Raw genomic sequence first — 19,588 nt, 5'->3', positions numbered from 1 at the left:
ATCATCAGAAGTAATATTTTTTGTCACCTCAAAAGTAGTAATCATAAACTCTATGTTAATACACATAAATACATTCATGAAATAATTTTAAGTGAAAAAGAATATAGACACACACTGACTAATTTAAGTATGTAAAATACACATCTATACACCAACAAACATCAGAGTTATTTATCACAGTTGCCATCAGTTTGCGAACATATCTCATAAACCTATAAGTTAGGCTGTAAACTATTATCTCGGCAATTAAGGAGCTGACACATTGCAAGTTCAAGTGACTCATCTAAACCAAACAGTTAGTAGTTGGCAAATAGCTAGTAATTGGAAAGTTAACACTCTTTCCACTGTATATCAATAACTTTTGAGAGATCAATGCACGTGGTTTTAAATTTTCTACATTTAATCATCATTAACTATTTTTTCTTGCGTTCTAGTAACAAAAAGAAGAAACATTTTAAATTAAATAGACAATATGAATTTTTTTGTTCCTGAGTCAAATGTCATTTGGGGTAGGCCTCAGCTGGAAAGAAACAACATTTCAAAGACAACTGCTGCTCTTTCGTATTCTGTGTCTCATGCTTTATTCTGCCTTTGCCTTTGCTCTGTTTGCAAACAATAAAGAAAGAAGGTCGAGAAACAAAACTCAAATAGTATCCAGAAAATACTCTGCATATAACCTCTCCGCTTGCCTTGCCTTGACTTGGCAATAGGTAAATACTAATACTGTCAGCACTCACAATAAGTACAGTTCACCTATGAAGAATGAGTCCACAATTGTAAGTTGTTTGTACAATATTGATGGACTCCAAAATAAAGAAAACAAAACTAAAAATACAGTGCCACCACAGCAAACACAAACATCTTAAATATCCTCTGAGATGGTAAGATGAAACAGGACATTTAGTTTTAGAAGTGAATTGGCTACTAGGGATGAATCCCAAATCCACAAATTTAGGGGATTTGTTTTCGTTTTAGTTTAGCAAAAGTTGATATGTTTGATGTATTCTCACAAATATAACCATTCATGATAAAGCCATGTCAAAAGGCACCTAGAAAGTTTTGCTTTCAATTACGAGAATAATAAGACATAGTGAAAATATTTAATCATTGTTTTCTATGGCCTTTTTTTAATGTATATCCTTACATACAAGTTGCTTTAAAAAGTGGCAATCATAAACATACGTGCAAATCTGTTTTACTTCTATATATTGATTATAATAGTCATTATCAAATTCATTACATGGTTTTCACAATCATCATTTAATAGCTGTAATGTATGTCAGAAATTGTAAAAACATTTTAGGTCATTCTAACTTATTGGGGACAGTAGATATATATCATAGACAGGATTAAGGGTGTGGACTTTTGAGTGAGACAATCCTAATTTTGAATTCTGAATTAACCAACAGCTAGCTGTTCATTTCTTCCTTCTTTGTTTTATCTACTTATTCAAAAAATATCTACTGAGCATCTACCACGTGTCAGACCTTGGTGGATACCGGGCATAAATTTAACTTGACTGGACAGATATAATCCCTAAATTGGAAGACTCAAATTGTTAAGATGTTAACTCTCCTTAAATTGTTCAATAATTTAAGTGGAATCAAAATTAAAATTCTGATGTTTTTGTTCGTTTAGGATGTTGGGGGGGTGTATGTGTGTGTGTGTTATCTGTATGGCCACTGACAAGTTGATTTTAAATTTATTAAAAAATGCAGAGGACCTCTAATAGCCAACCCAAAACAAGAAAGACAAAGTTGGAGACTTAACACTACCAGTTTGTAAGACTTACTATAAAGCTATAATAATTAAGACCATATATACTTGCATAAATAGATTAATACACCATATAGCAGAGAGACTAGAAGTAGGCCACTACATTACATTCGTTTGAATTCTGATTAAGATGCCACTGCAATTCAGTGGAGAAAGGACTGTCTTTCAATAAGTGATGCTGAAACAATCAGTATCCATATAAGGGAAAAAAGGAATTTTGACACTTATTTTACACCATACACAAAACTTAAAGATGGATTAAAAAATTAAATCTCAAAAACATAGACAATAAAGATACCACAAAAAACATAGGAAAACATCCTCACGGTCTCAAGGTAGATTAGGAAACTAAAATCACCAAGCATAAAAGAAAAAATAATATATTGGTCCTTATTAAAATTAGTTACTTAACCCTTACAATCATCATTAAGAGAATGACTGGGGAGAAATATTTATAATACTTATATCTGACAAAGACTTGTATCTGGAATACATGAGAAACTGAAAAAAAATAAAAATAAAAAAAGAAGAGGGAGAGAAATGAGTATATGCATCCACCAAAAGGCAAACCAAGATAACTGAGTGCACACACTCACCCATAGACATGGACAGAAATATTCAGCTTTATTAATAAAAGCCCTAAACTGAAAACAACCCATCAATAGAAGAATACATAAATTGTGAGCTATTTATACCATGGAATACTATACAGCAACAAAAAAGAACGTATATATGTTTATTTTATGTATATATGTATATATACATATGTGTATATAGGTACCATCCGTTTTTTGAAAGTTCATTGTAAGCCACTTTGCTTTTATGAAAGACGTACATTAGTACATGTGCTTACTAATCGAAATGAATCTTAAGTGGATTTTCATTTTTATGAAAAGAGACAACTGCTTTTTCGCTTTCTGCCATTTTGGCTTACAAAAGGTTTCATAAGAGTGCTCTGCTTTTGGAGAGCAGGGGAAATGTGTTACATACACATATGCATATATATTTTTATATATTTATACGCCTACTTATATTTTCTTTTCTTCTTACTACACTCCATCTTATGGTTTGGAAATTTTCTCCATTACTGCGTCTTTAAAATATATTTGATACTAATTAACCATGTTTAGAGGAGTTGATAAGTAGAACAAAACCACATTATTAAGAAAAATGTACTCATCATGAGTTGTGAGTTGTATTTGTCAACAATTCACCTTATCTCCTTAATTTGGAGGAAAGAAAAAGGATGATATTTTACACTAAGAAATTTCATAACTTTATTTTCTAAAACATGGACACAGTCCTATGTACAACTATTCAGTGTAAACGTTCCTTGTATAATTGCTATGCTGTTATGAATCTAATTTGATGCTAGAAGTTTATAGAATAGCTAAGTTAAAACAGGAATAATTTTACATTTAATCATTGTATCTTCATCCTCTTCACCTTACACCAAAATTGCTGTAAGAAAGCATGTAAAGTTGAAAATAAATGCATTTACTGGCACTCTCTTTAGACCCTAAGCCAAACTTGGACATTTTGAAATACAAAAGCTCTACTTTACCATCGGTAACTTCCAAATATGCTTTTGTGATGATACTTCCCGCAACATTTAAAGTCTGGCAGATATAGTAACCAACATCAGATCGCTGGACATTAGTAATAGTGAGGTCACCAGTCTGGGAGACTGAAAAACGGCTGGATGACTGTGGTGGCTGATATGAGAAAAGCAGATTCTAGAACCCAGAATTTGGGCGGAAAGAATAAAAATAGGTTAGTTTCCAGTTTCCAACACGTTGGCCTATATACGAGGGTGAGTCAAAAATTATCTGCACTCTGGCTGTATAGAAGTTTTAATATAACTGGAGTGCAGATAATTTTGGACTTACGCTCATATATGCATATACTTATAAACAGATATATAAACATTTACACACATACACAGACACACATACATATGTGTGCAAAGAAGCCAAACATTCTTTATCACATACCGGCATATATAGATATGCACACACATAAACATATAAACGCACAAGGTTTAGAGATCTAGCCTTAATACGGTTATTTGAAAATTTAAATGAATTCTAAATATTGACATATGCCTTTATAGTTGTCAGTTTCAAGCAATACAAGATATCAAAGCATATTAGATACCATTAGAGTTAAAAGTTTTACAAATTTAACCAAAACAAAGCCAAAAGCTTTGTTTCACATACATGTGACTATTAGGATTCAAAACACTACATCTTTTAATATATAAACAACATTAAAATTTAAACACATTCTGACAAATTAAGTTCAAGGATATTATTTTGGCACCATAACTAGCATTTCTGTTACCTGTCCGTTATAAAAGTTCAGTAATCTCTATCAAATTGTTAAGTTTCGTGTTTTTCTGGTTAAATGATGAGCACATCTATTGCAGATTTTTAAAATTCAAATAATGTATTTAAGAATTCATAATGGAGTTTTATTTCTACAGAAAGTTATCTTAATAACAAATTAAACACACAATAAGTGATGTTATTTTGTGGGACAAATTTCTCTCTGTGAATCAAAATATCATGCTCACTGGAAGGAGTGTATAGTTCATGCAAAATAACATACCATGTCATTGTTTTTCATGAAATAAATATCAGTATTTCCTCTAACCAAATAAAGTTGCTACTTTTTAAAAGTTTAGGTACCTTTTAACATACATCATTTTATAAAGGCTTAACTACCTTGGCATAGATATGTGTCCAATGACACAATTTTTGGAAAAAATGAGCTATATCATTAAATCAAACCAAACCAAACCAAATCAAAATTATTTCAAAGTTCGATATAGATTTTAAATAACAATGAATAATTTATTTAAATAACTAAATGAATCATTTAAATATTACTCTACTAAGAACAGCTAGTGGATTAACTATTATTCCTACACAGATACTCTTATATAATATACTTTCAGTTCTTGTTCTAATAAAATGTTTTGTTTTTTTCTCGTCTTTAATTTGCTGTCAGCAAATTTGGTCCTTTGAGGCCAAATGAAATGTGTTAGAAGCAACCAAGGTATTAGAACTCAATTGATAGCCTCTGTAACATAATCAAGCTAGTATTAGCCTACCAAAGTGAAAATCAAAGTGAACTTGATGGCACTGCATACAAATGATTAGTGAGTACAGTCAATAAACTACCTGTGTGTTATTTGTATGAACACAGTAGAAGTATGATCATAAAACAACACACCCATGGTTGATTTAAGCAAAAATATAAGATGTTAGAAATAACTGTATTAAAAATGAGTAATGGTTTTTTACAAGTATTGGAAACAAGAAAGGGAAATGTGTCCATTTAGTGAAGAACTCAAGTCACTAAGAGATGAAGAGGAAAAGGGTCATATTTTCAAAACTATTTTGAAGTTTCCTATTATTTATTATTTTAAAAATAAAAGTGTTTCAAAATTCCCATTTTAATAAACTGAAGCCCAATAGTGAATTTAGAATTTTTAAATGCACAGATCTCTACATTCTAGCTTCAATGTATATAGAAAATTCTGGTTTATGCATAGAGAGTAGGACTTGATAGCAGATGGTGATCACCAATTATAGTTTTAAAGAATTAGAATATACTGAATTATATCCAACATGACATCTATGTTAAAGAGACTTTCACATAGTTTGATGAATCTTTAAATGACATATATATATGTAAATTAAAACACAAAGAAGGGATTTCCCCAGTGGCGCAGTGGTTAAGAATCCACCTGCCAATGCAGGGGACATGGGTTCGATTCCCAGTCTGGGAAGATCCCACATGCCATGGAGCAACTAAGCTGTGTGCCACAACTACTGAAGCCTGTGCACCTAGAGCCCATGCTCTGCAACAAGAGAAGCCACCACAATGAGAAGCCTGTGCACCACACTGAAAAGTAACCCCCTCCCCTGCCAGCCCCACTTCCACAACTGGAGAAAGCCCATGTGCAGCAAGGAAGACCCAATACAGCCAATAAATAAATAATAAATTTATATTAAAAAAATAAAGAAGTGAAGAAGACACCAGATTCCTGATCCTTCCAGAGAAATTGCACTAATTATCATCTTTGTTTTAAATGTATGTAAATCTCTTTTAACATATAATTACAAGTATCTGAGTAATGAAAGTTATAACTAATTGAACTAAGTTGAGAAAAAAAGTAGTTTAAAAAATGTGGCTGAATTGGAAATAAAGGTAAATTTTATATGATAAAACAATTACTATTCTATATACCACGCTATGCACCAAAAGCAGGCAGGGGAAATTTGAGAATTAAGGCAGGAAATTTTGTCTTCTCTTTTATTGCTGAAATGTTTAGGTTATACAGAGATTTCTCAGCTTTTTAAAGTGATAGCTATGCTATTACAAAATGTGTTGCTTTTTCTTTTGTATTTGGCACTCATCTTTGCTGACTGAAATATCAGAAGGTCATACCTGACTGCCCTCTCTCCTCCAGAAGATAGCTGGTTGGGGATTTCCGGTTGCTTCACACTGGAAAGTTACAGTGCGTCCCAAGGCAACAACCTGGTCACGGGGTTTCACAACAAAATGTGGAGGTTCTGAAGGAGATGAAACAAATTACCCTGAATCAAAAGCATGAAGTCATTGTCCTAATTGAGACAATCTGTTGACATCCCAAGTGCTGCTATTATTTTATACCACTTGTTATGTACTATACAGATATACATAATGTACCAATTCTCATCCTTAACTCAATTGAAGCTATAAATTGTTAAGTGCATTTTCATAGAGTGGAATAGTGTAGTTTTGTATAGACATGTTTTGTTTTTTTTTATTACCTGACCTTCTAAGATTAACTTCCGTATTAAAAACAATACTTGAACTACAATTTGACCCTTTACATTCAACCTATATATGAAATTTGTGTGAATAAATATTTTTTCTAATTTAGAGCTACTTAAAGGTGCATGGACACAAGGACCTCCTGATGTAGGCAGGTACTAAAATTACTTTAACTCAAAAGCTCCTGAAATGCTACCACGGAAATTATAACCATTTAAAATCTTCAGTTCAATTACTTGAATAGAAATGAATGCAAAGCAATAATGGAGCTGAATGCCTCCTTCACGTACATAGGCAAGAGCACGTTCACACAGAATATCTATGGAAATGAGGGCAAATTTGAAACATCTGCTCATCCTGACATTATAAATACTGCCACCTTTGTCCAAACTGTTTGATTTATACAGACTTAAATGGTCACTTCATCCAGCAGTAAATAGAGTGTCAGAAAACTGTGTCAGTTATACTGAGAGCAATGGCAGCTGAAAACACTAGGTGTGCTGATGGAGCCACTCGCTTGAAAAAAAAGAAAAAAAGCTTGTTTGGGGCTACACTTTATGCTTGGAAAAATGTACACTGAATATAAGTCTTTCTACCTACTGTTTACACTTTTCAAATTCATTTCTTATCAGCTGTCTGAAATGCCTAATTATTCTCCTTTCTTGTCTCAGTTCAAACTGAAGTGAATGTTTCAAGCCAGACATTTAACGGTTTATACAGGGTGATCCACTTTTTAAGACTGCTCCATTATTTCCAACCTTTTCCTTAAAAGTACTGTTAGTTACTTATGTCAGTCACTTAGGATAATGCCTTAAAGTGAACATGAATCAAAAAGTATGTTCAGATTATGTCCACAAGTGCTACCACTCTGCTCACAAAAATATGACTTCTTTGCTAATGAAGGTGAGGATTTGAAAGGATACTTTTTCCCCTTGCTAAATTTTCTGGTCAATTGTGTCTGAGACACATACGCAAATATTTATAATATATAAATTTAGAAACGTTACACATTTGTGTGTATACACATATATACATGTGTGTAAAGCAGAATATAAAACCCCCTTAAAAAAGGGGGATATGGAAAACAACTTACATGGTCACAAAACTGAAGAAAGCAATTAGATCTCCTAACTTCAAGATTAGTGTGCTTTCTTCTATACTCCCTTTTTACTTTTAATTGAGGTTTAGTAGAAATTACACCATTTGACTAGAAAATTATAGGAGACCTGAAAAATCAGGTCAAATGCCTTCAAATGTCTTATAACTTATAGGGAAGAAAATATAAAGTTAGGAGAGTAAGTTTAGGTTCAATTTGATAACACTGACGTTCTAGCTTATAATTTTTTTAAACTCTGATTATAATTGAGTGGTTTACTCGTGAATTTGGCAAACACTATCATTATCCAGGTATAATAACAGGCGTGTGCATCATCCCCTGGGGATTTTCCTCCACACACATCCATACAGGAGCGTTTGATTCCTTCGTTAAGGGTTGGAATAATTGACATAGAAATCAGACCAAAAAACTGAAAGAACTGAGTGGATAATAAACTAAATCCAGAAGAGAGTTTGGTTTGCTTCAATAAAAGAAACCAAATGATTAATTACATGAATGGGAGAATATGACTTTCCAATATATGCACGGAATTTAAGTAGGAAAATATAAATATTCAAATCACTTAGACAAGTAAAAACTTCGGGTGGTCTCTTTCCTAAATCTCAGAAGCATGTCTAATAACGTGTGCCAGAATCCATGCTCCTTTTATAAAATGCCAGCTTTCCTCAAACCTCAAAGACTTATGTGGGAACAAGGGATACAAACCCTTATGCTAATTACATTCATCCTGCAGCAATCCTTCCACACAGGATATTTGCCTGGAAATGAATTTATCTTATAGGCATATTCTTCAGCCAACATCAACAGTGACATCAGCCATGAGGCATGTCTTAGAAAAAGTCATTTTCTACATGTATGTTAAATACTACATTGTAGACATATCTCTAAGAAAAATTTTAAATGGATTAAATATGCCTCTATCAATGTTCTATCATCATCACCTGTCTATTTAGATTGAGAAGGCCAATCACCATATGTATCTAACTAATGTTTATGATAAAATTTGGACTATTTTTCAAAGGCTACAATATTTAAACTTGCTATAATTAAAAATACATAATTGTGTTACTAATATGATAGTCAGTGTTGAAAATAAAGAAAATTAGACAAGCAAAGAAAAAAAAGAAAATCTACCTATAATGCAGGCACACAGATTACACCATATTATTGTAAAATATTCTCCTACAATATCACTTGAATGACTGTTTAATGGTCTGAATACAAATTACCTTAATTATTTAACTAGTCGATTGTCTTTAAATTTAGATTATTGCTAATTCACACCGTTAAACACAAGGGTGAGATTTACATCCCTCTCAATTTTATTCAAGTTTATTTCAACTGCAACTCTCTCTGATAGGGCACCCTCCCAAACTTCACTTTTCTTCCAAAACTCACAAACACTGAACCTTAACATCCTTGCCAAACTTAGAATAGAATCTCCTCTTTATTGGCATTTTTATATCAGTGAGGCTAAACATTTGTCTTCACAATACCTTGTCATCAATATCCTATTTGTTGTGGATATTGTGTTCCTGCGCTTAGCTTATTGATTTCTAAGAACTAATGATAGGCTAAAATGTTATCCATTTCTTAAAAATGTTGTAGATATAATTTTTCCATTTATTAAAAGTCTTTCTAATCTAGTTAGGCTTTTTTGGTGTTCTATCAATAAAATTATATAATATAGATTATATAATACATAAGAAATTATTATATAAATATTCACTCCATTTTAACCCTGTATTTTTTTGCTTCTATTAAATTTTAATTCATCTATATTTTTGCGTATATAGAAAGCTATTTTTCTTCAAATAGCCCATTATCGCTTCACCATTACTGAACAATCCATCCTCCTATCTGCATCAGTATGAAGTGACATCTTTATGATATGTGTATAGCTTTTTAACTTAAAACATAGAGAGACTCTTTTAGGGTCAAAATTATTTCCTGGAACACCATACAAAATTCTCCAAAAATGGTGCTCCAGCATCCTTAAAAGTGTGTGAATGGACCTTCCCCAAAGTACTGATCATGAAAGTACTTAGAAACCTTTACGTATGAGGACAAATGTTCATCAAAGCAAACTTTGATAAATTTTAAACACATCATATGGTTATTTCTTACATAAAATGAAATGAATCTGACACATAGAAATGAAAATGAGTGCAAACAGCCCTAAGTGCAAGGTTATTCACCAACAGGACATTTAATGACTATTATTGAACAACAGTTAACAAAACCTCAGACTGACATGGATTCATAAACATTGCACTCTGGACCTGCCCAAACCCAAACTGTTCTCTGGGCACCTATTTTTGTTCTTTTGTTCATCTTGTGAGATATAAATTGAAATAGTACTTAATCAAGATAAAGTCCTAGTTATCACTCATTTAAAAAGAGAAAACATAAAAGGATGCAGATCACACATCATTTAATACGACATAAAGTTAGCAACCCCATTACCTTTACTCTTTGTCACAGTTACCCATACTTCCTGCAGACTTTATTCTGTGCAGTCTGTCTTTGTGGCCAATGACAAGTGAAACATGGAGGCTGATTGGTTGAAGGACATGGAAGGGTATGGATGGAAAGGGGAAGAGAAGTTCCAGTCACAGTGACACGATGATTAGAAGATGGCCAATAAAATGTCAACTTACCAGACCCAACTAAAACAAAACAAAAAAAGAAAACATGGAATAAATAAAAATAAAGAAACAGAAAATGAAACAGAAAAAGTAATAAGATTTGACTTAACAATGATCTTTCTTTTAAAATAAAACGAAGAACACATTAATTTTTGGATATATGGCTCATACTGTCCATGAATGAATATTTGTTAACATTTCCAGAATCATCATAAATCATTCAAGAAACAATAGAAATAAATCTTAAAATCTCTACTTTGATTAAATGGCAGAGCTACAATGAATAATAGCTATAAAATTATAAAACACTTTTCAATGACTTTACATTTTGCTACCAGATGATGGGATTAGATAACTATATATGTAATGGGTTTAAAAACACACTATAAATCTTAACTGCTAACCTACGTAGAACAGAAATCAAGCATCTTAATCAAAGATAAAGAAGTGTTAAATCCTGTAGCTCCACCATCAGATTAATTTTTAAAAGGTTCATGCTGCCAATGATATTCTATTAAATCCATGCTTCTCATACTTGAATAAGCATAAGAATCACCCTAAGATCTGGTGAAAATACAGGTTATGATTGTATAGGTCAGGAGTGTGACCAGGGATTTTGCAGAACCCAGGTGCTGCTGGTTCATGACCGTAGGTTGAGTAGTGTGGTTAATAAAAGGTGTTGCATTTGAATTCTTGCATATTTTTAACTGAGAAAACACATAGGAAAAATGTAAACACATTATGGAAACAGAGCAAACTTTATAACACTATCTAATAAAGTCATAATCACATTACTGGTTTTCAATGCTGAAACACTGGGCATTGTAACATGGAAAGCTCAAGTAATATACATTTAAAATACTGCAAAGCAATTGTTTTGCTCCTTTAGAAACAAAGGTAATTACTGTCAAATGCAGAGCTTTTTCATAATAGCCCAGTAGACACCCACAATACATTCAACTCAAATAAATAATGCCCATGTCTTTCAGCAAGTCACAATTAATTAGACTTGATGTATATTCCAGTACTTTAAGTAAATGAACTATGCCAGGCACTGCTGCTGTGAAATGGTAGTTTTAAAATAGAGGAGTTCTCTTGCCTATTGTTGCCACATATGCAAAATTTAAAGGCAATTCAGAACACATTTTAACTCACACGTTCCCTTTAGAGTGAGTGAAATAAATTGTCTTTATTTTTCACTCTGAAGCAAAGACTTTAAGCATAATTTTTCACTCACGTAGGCAAGAGGTTAAAAAAAAGCATATTCTCATTTACTCAGGCATAATGTTTATCATAGCATAACTATGCTATCCAGATTTGAAAACACAGAGGATGGGACGTGCTTACATTTCTCAAAACCTTAAAGATGATGTCTTTTAAGTGACAGGAAGAAATGTTCAGAAACTACACGAGAGAGAAGCTGACAAGTGTAGCAACAGAACTTTGCTTTGAGAAAGCAAAAAGTCATAAAATTATCTTTTGGGTAATCTGTGAAAATAAATTTGATCCCATTAGACTGATGCAGTTAAAATCAAGCCTTATTTGAAGTCAGGAGATCAGAGGAATGATTCCCAAATAGTTTCTAGTCATATAGTTTCAGTACTTTAAAATTCCTTAACCAGTTTCAAAAGTATTTAACATGTGAGAAACCAAAAAAAATCACTGGGAAGCAGCTCATTTAAAATTTTAAAAAGCTCTTTTCCCTTGCCTACAGGTTCTACCAGCAACTGAACCACAGCAGTTGAATCTTTTAATTAAAATCCAGTGTGTTTAAGAATGTTGGGCTAATGTATTTGCATATCACATCAATGACAACTGATAACTGTAAAATTTTTCATAGTCTACTTAGGACCCTAAAACTTATCGAAGACAACATCTAACACAGATGCTCCTAAAATATCAGAGCTTTGTGAGAGGACTCTATCTTGAATGATCATTTAAGCTTTTAACAACCATGATTATCAGGAAGTGATTCTTCTTATCTAAATGAAAACCTGCCCATCACAATTTCATTTGTTCTAGTTTCAGTAAACAAATAAATGCCATTTATATCCTCCACATCAAATCCTGTATTGGCATGCGGATTCTTAACCACTGTGCCACCAGGGAAGTCCTACATCAAATCCTTTTTCCTCATTTGAAGAAAATTATCATCCCAAAATTTCTCTTCTAGAGAATAAATGATAGAAATGTCTTTAAGTTTTCCTCAGATTTCTCCTTTCTTCGTATTTCTCTCAGGGTCAGGTCAAAGGATTCTTCCCCCCGCATACAGAAAGCAGAGATCTTCTACCAAACAGGCAATGCCTATTATTGTCTGGTTAGGTAAGTCCAGAAAGAACCAGAGAAAACAAGAGCCATTTGGATCCTGTTCATTCATTATCCTCTAAAGCTCCGGGTTTATGGGCTGCTTCACTCCCACCCTCCACACAACTCGTCTCAACTTTTTTTTTTCTGCTTTAAAGGCTGAGAGCACCTCTATCTCAGCTCCCCTTTCTCCCTAAGAAAGAGGAAAAGCCTGTCTGTCTCTCTCTCTAATAAAACAGTAAAGCAATAAAACGTTAGCTCTGGAAGTGACCTTAGAACTTATCAGTCTAACCCTATCTTTTTGCATGAGAAAATGGAGAACCTAAATTGTTAAATAACTTTCTCAAGGTCACAGATGACCAACCAAAGACTGCCTTCCAGGTCTCTCGACTAAATCCACGTCTGTACAAATTTTCCTACTAGTTAATCAGTTTGGGGAGAACTATATGCAATAGGACACAAAATCTATTTGATTTTACGTTTAAACTGTCATAAACTATTTAATCTAAAATCATTACTACCTACACGTAAAAGCAGTTTTAAAGAATTCCTAATATTAAAAATCTTTAAAGAATATTTAGCTATAGTTTTAAAAAGACATGGGAAGCTAACAGGTAAGAGGAAAACAGACAAAGTCTCTTAAAAAGTTCACCTTTTTGGAAAAAAAGTAAAGTATTCATTTCTTAAGAGTGAACCAATTTGAATCATTTCTTGTCTTGAAAAGACATCTTATGTCATTATAAATTGAATAAAATAATACTCTTGAAGATGAGAACAAATAATATTTTCACAAAAATACTTTTTAAGTTAAATATGTCAAGTAGGAAGGTAAAATCACTTTACAAAATAAATGCATTAATATATTTTTGAGAGGCAAAAAAACCTTACTAGTTCTTGTTTTTTAACATTGCAACACTGTGAAGATTACAATCCATCCCCAGGAACAGTGTGAAATTTCTATATGTTGGAGGGAGTTTGGAAAGAGGTGAGGGATTAGAGAATTGGCCACAAAGCTGAGTTTGTATACAAGCATACTGTTTTCACCTAGGTTTTATTTTCTTGGCGTTGGGAGGGGAAGGAAGGGGAGTTAAGCAAAGTATAATAAATATATAATATATATAATATGTATAAATTATATCTATATAACACCCTGGTTCCCTTTTCAGTGTAAAGAAGAAGGACAGCTTTCTTTAAAATAACTGTAGATACTCAAATATTATATACTTGACTAACAGTATTTAGAAAACAAACCGTTTAAAAAGTTTGGGAGAATTTAGCCACTTTCTCTTACCCACTCTCCCCTCCCCCACCCAACACACACACACACACACACACACACACACACACACACACACACACTTAAAGAGATTTTCTTCCTCTTTTGAATGTGCCTTCAAAGGACGCCAGTTTATTTAATTAGTTTGAAATCTTCTGTATTCTAAGAATGTACACTGTTCAGACAATAATCTTTAGGTATACGTAAGAGAAGAAGCTAGGAGAGAAAAGAAACAAAAAGGAAAAGAAAGAAGCAAAGAAGGAAAGAAGGGAGGGAGGGAGGAAGGAAGGGAGAGAGAAAAGACTCATTTCTTCTATCTGCTTGTCATATTCAGGAGACATGAGTCAGAAAGATGATAAATGTTTGAAAAAAATTATACAGAAGCTGGAGGAAGAGGCTTTTTTTTTTTTGGTCTGAGAAAATCAGTTAGCTGGACAGGTACTTAAGAAGTCTTCAGATGATGTCTAATAAATACAGGGACCAGCCAATCTTGATAACTACTTAGGCCAGAAGAGAAGAAGATAATGGGCCTAAATAATAGCATGAACGACTTAGGAAAAGGATAGAAAAGAAGCAGTTAACAGTCAAGGTCACTGAACCATGAATTGGTTGCCAACTGTGATGTCTCTAGAGGTCTTTAAAAATGGGATTTATTTCCATTTGGCCACAACAGTTGAGCTATATAACCCTGTCTGGGAAAGAAATAGAGTAGTTGATTCTTAAAGTGCTTTCTACACTATGATTTTAAGACTATGGAAATTCAGAGGTAAAGCAGGACCACAAATATATGCCTCTGACTCCAATATTTTTCCTCCAGAATATGTATGTACAAATGTACACTCTAGTAGAAAATATCCCGGAAAATATTCTTTTCGGTTCATATTATCCAAAGTTAATGAAGTACTTTATATTCACAGCTCATATGATCAATCCAGGAGATATCAGAAAATTCCAAGAAAGTAAAATATTTGCTTGATTAGCACAGTTTTGGTATTTTCACATTGAAATCTCAGTTTTTGAAGCATAATGGCAAAAATATTTGAGTTTATCCTTACCAATTAAAAGTACTGAGATTCTTCGCTATTAGCTATGGCCCATACAATTACTTTTAATGTAATGACAGAAAACTGTCACAGTATTTGGGTCTAAAATAATTTATTCTAAACTCTTAGAATGGCCCTATAGAATATTTCATAGTTAAGCAAATTTACGAACAGTAGGACCAATCCTACTAACAAATATCAGAGAACAGCAGCTATCTTAAATGGGCTACTAATGAAATCTCCCCGGCTATGGAATCCTGCTAATTAATAGATATTCATTTTCATTATTAGTAGCTAAATTCTAGTGAATCCCTAAATTGACGCGACCTTTTTCATTCTCATACATGTTGCTTTTTGAACAGCAGGGCTCAAAGAACAAATCTGACAGACTAGAATTATAAATACCACATTCCAGAAGAATATGAATGGAGTAAAGTAGTGAGTTACAAGATTTTTTTGAGAAGAAACACATTTTTATTGAAACAGAGGAACACTCAAATTTTTAAGTAGTGAAGCTATGTATATCTGAACTGACGAACCGAGTTCCTGTTACACCAGAGAAATTATATGCATAGATACTCATGAATGATAATATCTCTAACAATTAAAAACCCTCAAGATATTTTAATGCTAGGTATGATTTCTTTTTAGGGAAAAGATTGAGTTTTAACATAAAAGCCTGTCATTACGTCTTTCAACTTTTCAGACATAAAAACAGAGTGATTAAGAGGAACATTTTTAGAGTATATTTAATGGATACATAAAATACCATGAACTTTTCCCCTCCACTCAGATATCTCACTTTATTCTGCAGATCAATGGTTCTGGAGACAGTTCTGATTGTCACAACTGAAAAGGGGGTGCTTCCGGCATTTACTAGGCAGGGGTCAGAGATTCTGATAAACATCCTACAACGCACAAGACAGCTTCCTACAACAAAGCCTGATCTGACCCAAAATGTCAATAGTGCCAGGATGGAGAAACCTTGCTATCTGCACAAAATACCTTGCACTATGCCTGACACATCACAGGTACTCAGAAAAAAGTTAATATTCTTCTTTTCCTTCTGCTTCTAAAAATGTGCCCACTGTCCTCAAAAGCAATTATTAAATGGTGCAACTTAGTTATTTGCCTGCTAAAGAGTCTGAGATTGAAATGCAGCTACCCAGCAATCTATGATAATGTGTATGCCACCTGACATAGGATCTCAGGATCATAATTTTGGTGGCAATAGTCCCAAAATCAATATAGAAAGCCAGAAACCTAGATCTTTCCTCTCCTTCTTCCTTGAGATACACAATTCATTAGCAAATTCCATAGCTTTTATTTCATAACTATTTCTTCATTCCATCCACCTCTTTCTATCTCTATTGCCACCACCCTGGACAAGCTATGCAACGGCGTTCGTCTGAACTAACGTCTTGCTTTTTCCCATTCCAATCTCACAATGCGGCCAGAATGATTAAAAACTAAACTAAACAAATCTGATTACAGCAATTTTTTGCTTAAAATCCTTCAATATGGTCCCAGTGCTCTTAAAAGAGAGAGCAAAATCCCTAACATGGCCTCTGGTGTCTTCTCATATCCCTTCTTCTCCTCCACCTCCCTAACTTAGCCCCATAAGTCTTCTTCCCACACTTGAGTACACCTTGTTCCATCTTACTTCTGGTGCTGTTTATGCTGTACCCTGGGATCCTCCCCCTTTTAATTCCTATTCACCTTAGCCTTCAGCTCAAAAAAAAAAAAAAAAAATCTGCAAGGAGCAACCTCTAAATCTGATACTAAATCTTATCAGAATGCAATATGTCCTCATAGCAGCCTTCACTTTTCTCCTAGAGCACTCACTATAGTTTTAAAGTATACATTTGTGATTACTCTATAGATGTCTGTCTCTTAAACTAGCCTATAAACTCCACGAGAGCAAGTATGTAACCATTTTGTTTGCCATCATTTCTCTAGAACTTACCAAGTTGAGGACATTATTCACATTGTAAATATCTGTTGAAAGAGTGAACAAATGACAATAAGGTCCCCATCGCCCAGCCATAAGCACTTTCTTCCTTCCTCCCTGGCATATCTGCACAAATCCATTTTTTACATTCTGCTGATACTGTAGACATTTGTGTATATATCTCTCTTTTTTTTAAGAACTTTTATGGAGATACAGTTGACATACAATACACTGCATATATTTAAGGTGTATAATTTGATAATTTTTTTCTTATTAGTAATGTATATATGGCAATCCCAATCTCCCAATTCATTCCCCCTCAACCAATATCTCTTTATCAACAGGCTGTAATAAGCTCCATGAAGGCAGGCTTCATGTTTTATTACCTGTTCATCCTTCACAGAATCTAGCATACGTTTTATACATAGAAGGTGCTCAAGAATTTGTTTAGTTGAAAATCTGGAACCCTTATCTTCAAATGTCATAATTCATGGAGGGTCAGCGTTAAGGTACACGAGGGCATAATGATAAAATTATTCAACTGACAGTTAAAAAACTTTGGATGAAGATTCTCTGCAAAATTAATCAAATTTATCCTACACAAATCACATAACCTTTTACATCTCCATTTAATAAAGAACTGTCAATGTTAGCTAACTACGTGTCAGATCATACTCTAGAAACCTTCTCAGGAACTCTGCAGAAGTGTTCAATATGCCAATTTTGCAAAGGGAGAAAAAAGTGAAGATGAAATCATTTTCTTAAGGTCATACATCAGGTAAGACATGGAAGACCGAAGCTCAGGTCTGTTCAGCTCTTTAAATCCTTGGTCTTTTTTATTACATTGCATGACTTGTTTGTTTAAAAATTTTAAAACCGTGTTAAACCTTATTCTAATGTAAATTTATTCTAAAACCTCTGGCTCCATAACCTAAACAAAATAACTTTCAATCAGAAATTATTTACAAAAGGAATCATCAACAAAATGAAATGGCAACCTACTGAATGGGAGAAAATATTTGCAAATTATATTTCTGATATGGGGTTAATATTCAAAATACATTTAAAAAAATTTCATACAACTCAACAGCAAAAAACTAAGTAATCTGATTAGAAAAATGGGTAGAGAATCTGAACAGACACTATTCCAAAGAAGACATATAGATGGCCAATAGGTACATGAAAAGATGCTCAACATCACTAACCATGAGGGAAATGCAAATCAAAACTACAATGAGATATCACTTCACATCTATTAGAATGGCTATTATTAAAAAGACAAGAAATAAGAAATGTTGCCAGCGATGTGAAGAAAAGGGAACCCTTGTTCACTATTGGTGAAGATGTAAATGAGTGCAGCCACTATGGAAAACAATATGGAGGTTCCTCCAAAAATTAAAAATAGAACTGCCATATGATCCAGCAACTCCACTTTGGCTATTCATCCAAAGTAAACAAAAACCCTAATTCAAAACCATATACATACTCCATGTTCACTGCAAAATTATTTACAACAGCCAAGATATGCAAAAAATCTAAATGTCCATCACTGGATGAATGGATAAAGAAATATAAACTAACAAACTAAATAAACACATACAAATACACAATGGAATATTATTCAGCCATAAAAGAAGTAAATCCTGTCATCTGAGACAACATGGATGGACTTGAGGGTATTATGCGAAGTGAAATAAGTCAGACAGAGAAAGAAAAATACCATATGATCTCACTTCCATGTGGAATTTAAAACAAAAGACAAAAAAATAAAAAAAAACAGGTTCGTAGATACAGAGAACAGATTGGTGATTGCCCAAGGTGAGGGTGAGGGGTAGGCAGAATGAATGCAGTGGGTCAAAAGTTATACATTTCAAGTTATTAAATAAGTCACGAGGATATAATGTACAGCTTAGGGAATATAGATAATAATTCTCTACTGCATTCTTGAAAGTTGCTAAGGGAGCAAATCTGAGAAGTTCTCATCACAAGAAAAATTTTTCTAACTATGTATGGTGATAGATGTTAACTAGACTTACTGTGCTGATCACTCTGCCATATATGTAAATACAGAATCATTATACTGTTAACCTGAAACTAATACGTTATACGTCAATTATACTTTAACAAAAAAGATGTTATTGAAATGCACAGTCTATTATTAATATATTAAATTAGCATGGGTACATAATTATTCTGTTTCACACATATAAAAAGATTTTGGGTGAGGAAATGACCCATGCTGTATTTTATTTTCTCATTTAAAAAAAACCAAACAATGTCCTAACAGCCAGTTCTATGTCTGAAAAATGGTGTGATGCAACCTTTTAGGACAACCACCATAAATGTCAAACGCATGCAGTCAAGTATCAAAAATGTGTATGTTCACAGTTTGCTATACATTATAAAGACATCTCTGACCTCAGTTTTTCATCAGTAAAGCAGAGCCCCCATCCATGTCTAACATTCACCAGCCCAACAACCCTGCATAGAAATTAGGTAATTTATCATTATTTCCAAGATGCCTAAGTTAGGCCCAAATTACTTATTATCAATTATATTTAGCCATTTAGTACATTTGTGGAGGAATAAAAAGCCTATGGAAAAACAGAAGAGCACATCTCCTCTCTTTACTAATGACCTAAAAAG

At 33.2% G+C, this 19,588-nt stretch overlaps 1 protein-coding gene across 1 annotated transcript in view; it reads right to left on the bottom strand.

Moving 5' to 3' along the window:
• ROBO1 (roundabout guidance receptor 1) overlaps nt 1-19,588 on the bottom strand; it is a 393,037-nt gene that overhangs the window by 77,062 nt on the left and 296,387 nt on the right. Inside the window, exons 7-9 of the mRNA XM_057696916.1 lie at nt 10,381-10,389; nt 6,235-6,359; nt 3,341-3,512 (exon numbers count right to left, since the gene is read on the bottom strand). Of these exons, the coding sequence (XP_057552899.1) occupies nt 3,341-3,512; nt 6,235-6,359; nt 10,381-10,389 (306 nt within the window). The remainder of the gene's footprint in view (nt 1-3,340; nt 3,513-6,234; nt 6,360-10,380; nt 10,390-19,588) is intronic.

The sequence above is a fragment of the Hippopotamus amphibius genome, chromosome 10 (assembly GCF_030028045.1).
Source record: "Hippopotamus amphibius kiboko isolate mHipAmp2 chromosome 10, mHipAmp2.hap2, whole genome shotgun sequence".
Lineage (NCBI taxonomy): Eukaryota > Metazoa > Chordata > Mammalia > Artiodactyla > Hippopotamidae > Hippopotamus > Hippopotamus amphibius.
This window is presented reverse-complemented; position numbering and strand designations above follow the sequence as displayed.